The sequence below is a fragment of the Corapipo altera genome, unplaced genomic scaffold (genome assembly GCF_003945725.1).
Source record: "Corapipo altera isolate COAL_440 unplaced genomic scaffold, ASM394572v1 1, whole genome shotgun sequence".
NCBI lineage: Eukaryota > Metazoa > Chordata > Aves > Passeriformes > Pipridae > Corapipo > Corapipo altera.
This window is the reverse complement of record NW_020884873.1, coordinates 43,090,958-43,105,378: the sequence shown is the minus strand read 5'-3', so window position 1 is coordinate 43,105,378 and position 14,421 is coordinate 43,090,958. Positions and strand designations below refer to the sequence as shown.

The window sequence follows — 14,421 nt, the reverse complement described above, 5'->3', positions numbered from 1 at the left end:
AAAGACCAAAAGTCCCAGAAAATTAGATCATATTCTCTCATACTATGAAATGTGTATTTCAGAAGGTGTTTATGAGTCCTTTCTTTCTTGCTTCCGTTCATGATGACTGAGAAACTCAAAAGGGAACTCTTCATCCCATAAATACATATTTCATATGCTCATCAGGAGGCAACTCAATTAAAACTTTTTTATGCTGTTCCAAAGCCCACTGACATCAACGGGAAGACTTCCATTGTCGTTACTGCCCTAAGGATCTTCTGGGTACCTAGGACAGAATGCACCTGTGCTTTTTTCCTTCTATTGTAGGCCTTCCTGTGACAGGAATTACTGTAGCAGCTCCCCTGACTTAAACTATCATCAAATGGATTTTCTAAAAGACAGGAAACAAATGTTAATGTTGTTGTCACTCACTCATTCAATTCCAAAGCTTCATGTGCTGCAGAAATTCGGGCTTGAGGGTTTCTCTCTCTCCAGGCTTTTTGCATTACTATTCAATAAACAAAAGAGAAGAGGGGCATATCAGTCATTACAGCACTAACACGGAGAATCTACTGCCTTGTAACAACAGTCCAACTCATTGCAGAGCATTTCATAAAGCTCAGTGATCATTCAAAAAGACACATAATGAATATGAGTTTTTGTCCCACATACTCAGCTTTTTTCTTCCTTTTATTTAATTAAACTTTTTTCAGGAGAAAATCTGGCTGAGACATCATGCTATCCGCACTGCCATGTATAGAGGTGACAAGCAGCTATTTCCTACTGGTGTAGAAGACTCCACAGGGATAGTTGGGATTCTTACTGTGTTGTTGTTTTAGATCAATGTTAAATGGAAACAACATTCAGGCTAACAAAATGACCTCACAATTAGACCACTGAGTTCAGAAAACAGGATTCATGTTTATCATATGTCAAAAAAGCACAGTATGCTCTCCCTTGTAATTATGCCTTCAGAATGGAGCACCCAAGTATCAGTGTCCTCCCTTCCTAAGAGACAAAGAGAATTTATCTGTTCAGAGGCAAATTCTGACAATCGAAATCATTGCTGTATATTTTTAGTAGAACCAAAGTCTGCATGTGGACTAAACAGTAGAGGCTTAATACAGCTAAAGCTGCTTATACAAATTCAGCTGTAAATTGCTGTTCTCATTTTTTACAGAGCTTCTAACTACATCAGGGGATGAAACACTCAAGTTTTACATCAGCTCTCTCTCTTCTATCAGCATAGACTAAATGAGACCTGGTTAATGTAACTCAATGTACTATACTGCAGCTGGAGGTAAATTAAGCTATACATGTTGGAAGCCACTGCAAGAAAAAGGAGAAAAAACCCAATCCAATGGTACCTTGAATGACTTCAGCAAGATAGAAGAACAAAGTAACATAAACTAGATAGTTTATATATATAGACACTTGTTCACGTCTAGAATTCTATAAATTCAACAGCAATGGCTTTCCAGGCATGATCAAACTTTTGCCTTTCCTTATCTAGCCAAAAGAAGGGATGTCTGACTGGGTTTCTCTTGCATCCGTTTAAAGCAATCAGTAAGCTGTTAGCCAAAACAGTTGTTCACAAGGTCTCTTACTAGCATCTGCAGGCCGTAAATGATCTGTGTCACATGTAAAGAATGTCTGATGGTCCTGTGCTGAAAGATTCATATCGTAGTAAGTCAAAGGTTCTCTCCCTGTTACCCATGTATACCTGCAAACATGCCAAAGAGATATTTTGGTTAGTGAGGTCACACTTGGCAAAACAAATCTAGACAAGAATCCTAGATCTTAGAGATGGGCAAAGCCAACTAAGTTCACTTGGATAATCTCCTAAACAATATACTTTGCATTTCACTGTATTAGGATGGAGCAACAGTAGTCAAACCTAAGCTAATGAGGATGTTGAAAAGTACACACTGGAAATTGGTAACACATATATTCAAACATCAGGACTACATGAAACCTACACCTAATTAATTAGGTTGTTTGCTATAACTGATTTGAACAGGATTGCTGTATTAACAGTACCAACTACACCACACTTATGATTTTCCATGGTTTTTTTATAAGGTCACAAAAAACTGCAGAAATAACAAGTGCATCAGCATGAATTTAAATTCCTTTTCATTCAGAAACATTTTACGAATTACAGAAAAATCTGGCATGGGTGCATGTATCCACAGTTGGTTTTGTTTTTCCATCTCTGAGTTACATTAATGGAAAAGTACAGTTAAGCTCCTTAACCCAGTACTATGCCTGAAAACTGTAACATCGTAGCACTTACCGATTATATTCAGCTCCTCTGAACAGATTTAAAGGATTTCGCCAGACTTTGCATTCTGTAAGAAATCGAAATACATGGTAATGAACCTCTCCCAAATTACAATGGTACTTGATGTTTATCAAAAACATCAGTTAATATATAATGAGTCTTATCAAATGATTTATTTTTTTTAGGTGAAAATGGAAAAAATCATCAAGAGCATTGAGATTCAGGTAACCAGACTGTTCTCCCTTTCTTAAATAATAATTTAATTATAAATTAGTGTCAACAAATGCAATCATTCCAGACAAATAACCACTAACAAAGCCCCAAATGCCAGATGAAAAGATAATATCGATTAGTGCCAGGACTCGCATTTACCATAATGCAGAACTGAAAAGGGATCACACTGAGTTATTACACTGAAAAATAGCAATTAACTCAGTCCCTACAGACTTGTTATTTCCACAGAAAAACATCACTGTCCAGTTAATGTTGTAAATCACTGAGAATCTCAGCTACAGTTGCCAAATTTAATTCCTCCTCACAGCTCGTGAAGTAAAAATCCATGGAAACATCTGCTGTTCTTACTTAAGTTATAAGCAGATGCTGAAGCTGACTGGCAGAGAAAAGTTCACTGTGTTGCAAAGGTTTGGGAACATTAAAAGCATTTTATAAATTTCTCTCAGGGGGAAAAATTGCGAATTCTTCACACTACAAGAAGTAATAGAACTGAAAATCCACAAGAATGTAATTTAAAGCAGAACTAAAAAAATATAATCAATATCTATAGCTTTTGAAATAGTGAGGTCTCGATTCTGGCTTTTCCTTTAATTTAACACCAGATTTATTCTCTTAATTTCAACAAAGACAATTCATTGACTCCAGTGAGGTGAGACCAGAATTAAACATAGTACTTGCACAAGGACTCACTGAGAGGCACCATACCGTTCTACCACGGATTTGCTACTGGATGACACCTCACATGGTGCTCTGCAAAATCTCATCAGTAGCACTGGCCCTCCAGCATTTCACCAGCTGCTTTCCACTAACAAAAGTCAACCAGCACATTTTTCCCTATGAAATTCTGTGGCATCATTTCTAAAGGGATCACAACATTAGTTTTCTGGTAGACTTAGAAGGGTATCTTTATGGTAAGTATATGCCTGTTCTCTTTATGCCTGTTCCATTAAAGAATGAGACAGAAATACTGAACGGCAAGCCAAGCCCTTCTCTTTTCTCATGGACATAGCTCCCACTTCTGAGTATGAGGCTACAGTGGCATGGACAGAAAGCATTTTACATAAATTATTTGCAGCAACATAACGACATCTTCAGCTACACAAAAACTAGTCAAGTGGCATAGGAGGTGGGCCCTCAGTTTGCTGCCTACAGCACCCATAAAGTGTATAAAATAGACACAGGAATAGGCAGACTTTGGGCAAGAGTGACTGCATTTGTTATACATCTTTATCTTTCAACTACCCACTTCAGCAAGCAGCTAATATTAGAAAGTTCCACTGGTTTACTCAGCAGAAGTGCTTGATCGACATTTAGCTGCTCTGCTGTGCAGCCAGAGGGTATGGCTGCTTGACAAGCTTCAGCTTGACAGTTTTTACATCATATGACTTTCAAGCCATTGTAAATATTAAATCAACATGAGACTTCTCAGTTCCAGAGGTATAATTCAATGGCTTGACTTATTTTGTTTGCAACCAACAAGATTAGGTGACAACTATTTGACTGCAGTGAGATCATTTCTTTCATCTTATTTAAATTCAAGTGGCTATGCTTTGTCCAAAGTATGCGGTATTTTGACACTGTAGCAGGGGAAAGGTTGAACTGGGCAACAAAAAGGGGAGGTGAAGAAGGGCTTTTATTACCACCTCCATGTCCTGGGGGTGTTTTGGCATCTGCCTGGCTTGTTAAACATGGTGTGCTCTTGTTTCTTTCATCTTGGTATCTGCTAACATGCTGGCCAGTACAAAATTCGTCTGATCTTTCTAAAGAACAAAGGTATTAACTGCAACTTTCTACCACAGTCAAACATCTACATAGGAAAACATGGTGAGCCAAAAGAAAAAGCCACCTTCACCTTGTTGGATAATGAAAGAAATATCCCAGTGTTGATGTGTGTTAAACTGAAAAGGTTGCCTTTTCCATTACCTTACAAACTAATAATATAACTATGTTATTTTAACCTTTCAGATACTTGTACCATGATCATGTTTTGAGCACTGATACCTTTCTTAAGGTATGAATAACAGGCTATCCGTAGATATACTTGAGACACTAAGAGTCCCAACTCAGTGCCAATGCACTGAAAGCAAATGCACTCCTTGACTATTTCTTTATATCAGAAAAGCTTGGGTGAACCTCCTTAGTCAAAATACTGTGCCTTCTGCTTTAAAATTATGGGAGTTATTTCAGAGCTGCTGAAGTGTGACTGAGCACACTGATGAGTGCACACAGGTGTTTCCAAGCCATCCTATTGCTTTCTGCCAGTTCACCCAAATCTAATATCCTGGACCATGCAGTGCTGCTATTCACAGCCTCTCCTCAGATGGGAATGACAACAGCTGAATTTGCTGTGATATATGGAGGATGCCCTAAGGAGCAGTACCCTGTAGAGAACAAGGTTTTTTGAGGCCACCAATTTTATTTAACATGTGAGTTCAAAGTTAATTTTTGTTTGTTGTCACGCACTCTGAAGAGCAGAAATAAAATCTGCTAGGTACAGACATAGGCATCTCAGCTGCTGAACGTTTTCAACATAACTGATTATTTTCTTTTCATTCATTTTTCTTCACTTACTAATTCTGTCCTAAAAGCCTGCAGAGGAAATTAATTTAATAAAATTGTTATTGATTCTAGGGGCACATCCCTAATGAAAGTTGAATTAATTTCCAATATTAAGATTATGGCCTGTATACCAAGCTAGGGTTGAAAAAGGTAAGCTTCGTTTTACAGAGGAGGAACACAAGCCAAGATGCTCCTGCCCTGACTTTAACAGTGAGTATCTCCAACTCAAGGCACAAGCAATAGCATTTCAGCATCTTCATCACTCATGGGCTAATTTTTCAATTCATTCTCCCCAGGTAGTTGAGTCACCTAAGTAGGGAGACAAGTTCCCCTGAGACTCCTTCAGTCCATAAAGATCAGTGCTTGGGGGACTGATTTGTTTTAGGCAGGATGGCCTGTCTCTCAGAGAAAGCATCCCCCAGGCAACCAACCTGGCACCCAACTCAAAGTGCCTCAGGCCTGAATGGCTTAAGGTCAGACACCTTCACTCCTTGCACTGAAAGTTGTAGGAGCTCTGAATGCCTGGAAGCTCATAAAAGTTGAGCCCCACAGGCCTGAAATGATGCCTCCTAAACTGGAGGCCTTTTTTTAAAACCTGACTATGTTAGGACTTGCCTAAATTCACAAATCAAATCGGTAGCAGAGTCAGGAACACAACAAGCCCTCAAGCTATTGAAAGTCACTATGCTTCCTCTTACTGAAGTGAAATCCAACTGTTGTTTACATACTGCTTACATTATTTAAAAAATAAAGTAATGCAAAACCAGATGGATGTTCTAACATCTCTGCCTGATTATTTTTTTGTTTTACAACTTTGTTATTACTCAAAACTATTTCAATACAAATACTACGTGCCTCTAGAATCACAGAATCGATCAGATTGTTATGGACCCCAGTGGGTAACCTGGTTCAACCTCCCTGCTCAAGTAGGGTCATCCTAGAGCACATGGCACAGGATTACATCCGGACAGTTCTTGAATATCTCCAGTGAGGAGATGCCACAACCTCTCCGGGCAATCTGTTCCAGTGTGTGGTCACCTGCACAGTAAACTTTCTCCTCCTATTCAAGTGGAACTTTCTGTCCATCAGTTTCTGCCCACTGCCTCTTGTCCTATTGCTTGGCATCACCGAGACACAAAAGCCTGGCTCCATCCTTCTGTCACCCTCCCTTCAGACACTTATAGATATTGATGACCTCCTCTCTCACTCGTATCTTCTTGAGGCTGAACAAGCCGAACGCCCTCAGCCTTTCCTCGGTAAGAGATGCCCCAGTCCCTTAATCATCTTTGTTGCCCTCCGCTGGATAAACGGTGCTGCAGAAAGGGCACGTGGAACTTAGCAGGGCTTTCAGAACAAAGGGGGAAACAAATGCATCAGCCACGCAGCCCGAGCAATACGCACTGCACGAACTCGGAAAGATGCAACTCGCAATTAATGAAGCAGCTTTGCCCTTTGTTTGACAACAGCACAAGTGTAAAGGAAGCCGTTCGCGGTCCCGCTCACCGGAGACGCTCTGCCGGTTCGCGTCCGCGTCCCCGCCGGCGGCGCTGGCGGCGCTGGGCGCGCTGTTGTCCACCCCGCCCAGCAGGGGGCGCAGGTGGCTCACCGAGACCTGCTCGATGAAGGACGTGCCGTACTTGCGGAAGTACCACCACTCGAAGATCTGCAACGCGGAGACACCGTCAGACGCGCCGCCCTCGGGCCGCCCCTCGGCCTGTTCCTCCCCCCGCTCCTCCCTCACCCCCCCCCCGATTCCCCGCCCCGCTCCCTCGCCCTGCATCCCGCTCCCGCCTCGGCCCCGACAAGTGAAGCGGCAGCTCCAGCCACCGCGCGCCCCCTCCCCGCGCATCCCGAGGGAGGCACCTGCCCGCGTCAGCCCTGCCCGAGGGTACCGAGGTTAACCGGGAGGTTCAATGTGATCCAAGTTTAGGTGGGGAGTCCCAAATCTTGTCATCTTGTCAGTGCAATTTTTTTTTTTTTAACCTCAAAGAACCTTACGTCAGGTTATTTCTTTTTTAAAGGCGTTTAAAATTGTTAGGACCCTTCCTTTAAACTGACTTCTGGGGGAAAAAAAAAAGAAAAAAAGAAAAAAACCCCCAAACTCCGTGCTGCCCGACATCAGCCACGCCGATGGGATGGTGCAGTCAGGAGTGAACCCGCCTCGTCTTTTCCCAGCTCCCTCTGCAGTCCAGGGAACGTGAGGAAAAGCAGCTTGTTTCCCCAGTAAAAGCTTCCAAAGGAATTCACTGAGTTTAATAAAAAAAATGTTAAAAATTACAAACAAGCTCCAGGAAGCTGAATATTTTTAGGACCCCCCCCCCCCCCCCCCCCCCCAGCTGAACTGTTTTATTTGGCTGACTTAGGCTGATCCCGAATTCATTTTATTTTCAGGCTTTTGGTTCAGATAGCAAATCAGAAAAAAGAATTAGTTATAGAGCTCTACTTGGAAAATCATTTCACAGCCTAAAAGAACTCCTTATAATTGCAATTATACACATAAATATATATCTGTGGTATTTTCACCAAAAAAGCGATATTTTTCAGTAAGAATACACATATTTCAGGAAACCACATAAACCTGGAAATGAAGACTATTTCATATAAATATGGAAAAGGTTGAGACTGTAAAAATTGTAAAGGAACACACACTTCTAATGAATAGGAAAGTTGTACCTGAATCATCACCCAAATATCTACATACCAATTGAAAAAAAAGCAAATCTATGGAGTTTTGAGAAATTTGGAGGTACTTTGTATACTGATTGCACTAGAAATTGTGCATGAGCAATCTCTGACCTTTCTATATTACTCAGTGTCTCCATGTGTTATGCCAGTGCTGAAAGCATTGACAAAATCTCTTCCAAAAAAAAGGTTCTTTATTAATTCTTACTACAATCAGCAACATGGGAAAGGATTGCTTTCACACTTCAACACTGTCAGCATGCTGTAGGGCAGGTTTTGGAGCGCCAGACAGTAGCCAGAAGGCTCTGGAAGGCCTCTTAGGGGTCTACCTGCTGTAGAGAGATTCAGGCTGGGCTCCACACTCTCCCTCCCACAATATTTTTTAGACTACATCTAACAAGCTTCATACTTTCTCTGAGAGAAGGGGGAAAAAAGAGGTTTTCCAAAATGTGCTAATAAATTCCTGCTCGTTATTTCAATCATGATCAGCTTTTAGATGGAAAGTCAGTAAAACTCAGAGAGGGAGTGAGTAGTACAAAAGCATGCTTGAGCCCACTCGCCCTGCACAATGTGTATGTATACCAGCTGGAAAGCCATCACACTGAATTTCAGTGAAACTGAGAGGACAGTCACAAAGAACGTATATATATATTTATATCTATCTATCTATCTATCTATCTATACATGGTCACTGTTACAGTTCAGCTGAGTGATAGGAACTTGCAGGATATGTGACGCAGCTGTAAGTCTGCCTCCCCAGACTTAAAAAGACATTAATTACTTTAAAAAATTGCATTAAAGCTCATAAATTGTTTAAGGCAGCTTTGAAAAATATTTGCTGTGTTGAGTGAATCCAGTGCCAGAAAATATCAGACAGATCTCAATGCATACAGTCTCTTAGAAATTAAAGCCATAAATCATCATCATCATAAGCCTTTGCTTGGAGTGATTTGTTCAGCATGTATGAGGAGGTAATTTGTATTCTGGTACTTAAAACAATAAATTCTCTTTGCAGAATTTTTGCACCTTTCTCAGACAGTGTCAGCTGGTTTGAAACCTGATTTCTATAAATCAGATTTGACTTCTAACTGCATCATCCAATTTGAAAGCAACATGAAGTCAACCATCTTGACAGTTCAGCAGATGAGAGATCATCTGGCAGCTGAATATAAGGATTAATTACCCATTGACAGATATCTGAGTTAGAGAGCAAATTAATCAGAAAGATCCTTTCTGCACCACTTCTGAAAGAAAAGGCAACCTCATTTCTGTCATATACATACAGTAAGAGGGGAGCTCAACTTCAGAGATCTCATCCCCTTCACAGCAGTGGCAAACTTCTCGGGGATCTTTCTAGTTGGTGCCTGTGCTTTCAAATTGGAACAGGGTCAAACATCTCCAAACCCTCAAGGGATTTTTGGGACCATTATGTTCACAAAGGCCAAGTTAAAACTCTGTTCTGAAAATTTCCAGCTTTGTGTGTTTAGAAATGCAAATCAGAATTTTTGGTTTTTAATCTGGTATAGGTATTGCTTAATGTAAGAGTATTTGATTTTGGAAACGTTGTCTTTTTAATGCATTTCAAAAAGTTGCTTTGGACTTTTTTTTGCTTTTGCTTCTCTGTGCAGGTGCTTCTCTTCCCCTGTGGAGTGAAAACGTTACAGTTGTCCTCTTTCTCATCTCTGCTCTCACATACAAACAATCCCAGATAATGTTATCTATCTCTGTAGCAACAAATCTATTCTGCATCACTTGGTTATCTGATCTTCCTGCCTGGTTTTTCAGAACAGATACTCCATCATAAATGCCTCAGTTCACAAGGGATGTTTTTGATGGTGGTTCTCACTGAACCAATGCCTGATTCTGTCAGTAATTTGAATTATGCTTTTCTGTTTATCATATCTGAGACAGGCATCCTCTCTTAGAGAGAACACTCTCTGTCATCCTCTCCTAGTGTATGTGTGTGTATGGAGTCTTCAACAGAAGCAGTAAAGGATTTTGTTTGCTGGCAACTTCCACAGCTCAGATTTCTCTTTCAGGCTCGTAATGAGTCTTCCAGGTCTCAGAGGAGTAAGATTTGGAGTACTCTTCTAACAGCAGTGGTGGTAACAACTGATCTAATGGATTTAAATGAAACTTACTCTCTGGAGGAACAGCATAATGCTGGCAGAACTTGACTCCATGGTTAAGCCTATTTTATAAATACAATGGGACCACAGCACAGGTTTGGCTGGCTCAAGTCATCCATGCTGTTTGTTTGCTTGCCTGGCCTGTGTCAACTCTCCCAGGTAATGACTGCACATATTCTAGGGATATTACAGCCCAGGGGCTATATCCAGTAGACAGTATGGAAAAGATTATCCTGTTTTGGGAGGCAAGAGTGTTTATCCATATGACTGTGACTACACAAGGCTACTTGCCTTCTGACACAGAAAGCCCCTAGTCTACTTTATTTAGCTGTTACAGGTAGCCAGTGACTCAAGCAGATCCTCCATCCTGCACAGCTTGGATCTAGGAAATAGTCAATATACCTCTGACCATGCTCAGTGTCCTTAATGACAGTCTTGAAGGATATGCAGCCCCATTCCTTCTGGATGAAGTACACACATTCATCATCCTCTTAGACTCTGCTCCTGGCCCACTTGTCTTATTCAAAGAGTCAGCAGGAGAAGATACATGCAGTGCTAACGAGCAGCTTATTCAAAATAAATAGCTATTTACTTCATCTACCTCTAAAAATACAAAAATGGGAAAGAAAATAATATATTGCCTTGACTAAGTATAGTACTTCTCTCAACACTGTGTAGACCCCAGCTAGTTACGATACCCTTCTCTGTGGCCTGGGTTATAGTCTGCCTTCTGACAGATCCTTCCTCTCTCATTTGCTCCTTGGCATGGGTTTCCAATTTCTTAGGAACTCCCTGTGATGATTCTGCCCTTCCTGACCTAAGTCTTGTCTGCCAGAGCAGAAACTTTGAACAATAACCATGTATTGCTTTTCAGCCATCAAACACTGTTCCTGCACACTTGTCAGACTTTCAGAGAGTCTGTGGCAACACCCAGAACTCAGTCACCTTTCTGCCCCTCTGCAGCAGACTACACAAAGGTAATGAAACAAGAAGAACAATTAATATCTACAGAAAATAAGACAAGTCCTTCTGTGTCACTCAGGTCCACACTCAGTAGTACCATTGGCTACAAAAGGCCGGGACTCTCACATGCTATACACATGCTCGGGTAGTAGCAGACAGCCCAGATGCTCAATGCCAGGCAGAGTGTAGACTCAGAACTCATGCTCTGCCTTTGTAGACTGGCTTCCTAATTCTCGTATCTGAAAGACCTGGTATTTGTTCATTGCAGAATGTTTCTCATTCTCTAGCAGAAGTCTCTCATTACTGTTGCAAGCTCTGAAGTAGAATAACAAGGCTTTCTTGGTGGAGATTCAAGTCTGAGGTTCTTCTACGTGTGCTTTGTTAGAACCAAGACTCCATCAGTTTGCAGTTCAAGTGCCACCCAAGACTGCTGACCAACTTTCACTCTGGTGATAACTGGACGTTAAATATGTGGCTTTATTTAGAAATCTTAGTGGCATTTACACAGTTCCAGTTCACAGCATTTACTGGACGTCAGCTGTGTTTCATGACAGTTTTATTACCCTACCTGTGGAAAACCTCAGCCTCCCAGACACTGAATACAATGCAGCTCATTGTATTCAGAGACAGAACACTATATTTTACTGGATTAAGAGTAACTGTGGTGGAACCAAGTTTCCGATACAGTATTTCTAATGCAACTTTGGACTAAATCTTGTTCCTATTTTTAATGTCTACAGTAGTGCAAGGATGAAGTGAATATATGCTAAATTGTTAACTTTAAACTATGTGCTGTAGTCAAGTAATTACGGAGAAAGCTTGAGATAGAAAAGTATTTTCTGTATGGTTCTGAGCTATAAGAAAAAAGGTCTGAAATCCTTGCTTCAGTTAAGTCACATTGCCTACAGCAAGGCCAGAATTTTACCTAAAGAATTAAAACAAAGTAAGAGACAAAATAAGATGAGAGTGTAGTGTTTTGCAAAGGAGTCATGTAGCATAGGATTGCCCAAGGCTGAATTTTACAGTCATCATTTCAGGACCCAAACATGACTTAGGAAAAGCAATCACTTTCCCATCAGTTACCACACTTAAGAAGAGATGGAATTTTCCATCATTTCATAACCTGCACTGCTGTGATTTCTCCTTCAGATTAGGAATTGCAGCCAACTGATAATGGAAAAAAATCTGCCAGCCCATATGGTGGAAAATTCTGAGAAATATTAGTACATTTAGTCTAAAAAATACCTCAGTGATGTAGATTTGGAAAGAGAATGTTTATTTTATAGCAGAGTTTCACTTAATACCATTAGCAGCATTAAGGATCCTTTAGAACTGACAATGCTGTGTAGTCTGACACAAGTGGCAATGCAGGCAATTCATCATGTTACTGGGCCACGGGTAAACAGCAAGGTTAAGAAATAATCTGAAGCACCACTAGGCTGTAGAACGTAATCAGAACTAAAACGTAATCAGCTGTCATTTCTGATGTGTGGTCTGTTCAACTTGCAGTTTCTTCTTTCCATGATGATGTCTGCTTAGTTCCTTTTCCATTATGAAGTTTACAAACAACATATTTCTCTCAGCACTGACAGTGGTCCCTACAGTCTGGGGTTCCTGACTGTTACCTGCCTGGCCTACACATCTTTTTCACACTTCGGATGGTGGCATGTGAAAAGCAGACAACAACTGATAGCAATAGGGAAGATACACAAAAGAAGACTTTCAGTCCTTGTTCAGTCTGTGTCTACACCTCCATCAACTTACTGTTCCTTCAACTTGTTCATAATGGAGTTTCTCATGCAACACCAAGTGATTTCTTTTGATTAAGGCTCACTCAGTCTGATCTCTTCTTGAAAGGCTTCTATTGGTGCCCTTTTGCCCCTTCTTCATATAAGTGTCTTTAAGACTCCTTGCCACTTTCTTCTTGTCTTCTCCATCAAAATTAGAAATTTCTTGCTCACAAGTCATCTACTTCTGAGCTAAGTCCTCAGAAACTGCCTTCACGACTACAGTATAAAAAAAATGTTCCTAGATTTGCAATCATGATATACACAGAATTTAGCTCCAGATAAATTAGTCTCTCTTCAGGGTTTTATTCCTGTTTGATTCTGTGAGGTAATTCAATAGGGCACAAACTGTCTTTGTCTCGCCACCTCCTCCTACTGTCTTTGCTCTCTAGCAACAAATAAGGAATTGTGCTGTGAAACCCATGTTATTTCTCTCATTCCTTCTCATCTTGGTGGTGGGGCCCAGCATCATCTTCTTTCTGAGTGACAGTACTGAATGTAGCATTCAGTATTTTCCCTCCAGGCATTTTGAATGAGTTGTGCTGAACTGAATCCAAGTCTTACAGGTCTGGCTGCTGCTAGTATTCTGAAAGTTCTGTTGGTCCCTCTGGAGTTCTGTCCTGTGCTTTGGGGCTCAATCCATATAAGAATGATGAATGCCCAAGGTGCAGACATTAGGTAATTGCCTTCTGCTATGAGGAAACCCAGAGCAAGGCACAGCAGCAGTGCAGAAATCATCTAAGTGATGAGAGTCTCACAGGCATTAAGTAGTCAAAGATGCTATTTGTCTACATCAGCTACAGGAAGTGAGAGGTGTGTATTTCCCACACCAAAATGACAATGTTTAGTTAGGATTCTAGTTGCTTTCAGGTTTCTCTGAGATCAGGAGATCTGAGGTGATGTGAACTAGCCCCTAGCCACGTCTCCCTCTTTCCTCTTTTCACTTATCACTACAGTAACTTTCGCATGGTCTCATTGGTCCCTCAATTTAATTCCTAGTTTGGTGTGGTGACAGAGGGTCTGCAGCTTCTATCCAGCAGATTTTAAAAGTGTACAACTTGTTTATAAGACAAAAGATCTAAGACTGATTGAACAAACAAGACAAACAAAGACAACCTTTCCCTGAGGAGGGGAAGTGGAAAGGGAGGGGCTGATTTCTTCTCCCAGGTATTCAGAGACAGGTCACATGGGAATAGTTCAAAGCTGTGACAGGGCAGGATCAGACTGGACATCAGGAAGAATTTCTTTAAGAGAGGGTGGTCAAACACTGGAACAGGCTTCCTAAAGAGGTGGTGGATGCCCCAAGCATGTCAGTGTCTAAGAGGCTTTTGCGGAATGTCCTCAATAACATGCTTTAACTTTTGGTCAGCCCTGAAGTGGTCAGGCAGCTGGACTAGATGACCATTCTATTCTGTTCTGTTCTGTGCTATACTATTCATCTGTGTAAGTAGTAAGCCAGCTCTTGGCAGTGAGGAAACAAGAACAGCCTAGTATAAGCATAATAGCCAATGCACACCATGTGGATTCTTAGATTTTTTATTTCCATTTGTTTCTATAAAGACATTTAATAAAATTCAGTGCAAATACTCCACTCCTGCTTTGTACTGTAATACTATTATGATTCACTCCACTGCATCAATTTGCACAAAAGAAGCCCTCAGGGATTAAATATGGGAGAAAGGGGGTTTAAAAATATTCTATAGACCTTTAAGCAAATAGGCAGATATGTACTGGGAAAGATTCTAAGAAGTGAAGAACTGAAATAATTATCCCTTGGAATCATGGCACCAGAACTGGTGTTTCT

The 14,421-nt window shown here is 40.9% G+C and overlaps 1 protein-coding gene across 3 annotated transcripts in view; it reads right to left on the bottom strand.

Moving 5' to 3' along the window:
- ST7 (suppression of tumorigenicity 7) overlaps positions 1–14,421 on the bottom strand; it is a 142,833-nt gene that overhangs the window by 49,860 nt on the left and 78,552 nt on the right. For all 3 annotated transcript variants that reach the window (XM_027660608.1, XM_027660624.1, XM_027660615.1), the window contains exons 3-6: positions 6,560–6,719; positions 2,276–2,330; positions 1,587–1,702; positions 412–487 (exon numbers count right to left, since the gene is read on the bottom strand). In XM_027660608.1, coding sequence (XP_027516409.1) covers positions 412–487; positions 1,587–1,702; positions 2,276–2,330; positions 6,560–6,719 — 407 coding nt within the window. The remainder of the gene's footprint in view (positions 1–411; positions 488–1,586; positions 1,703–2,275; positions 2,331–6,559; positions 6,720–14,421) is intronic.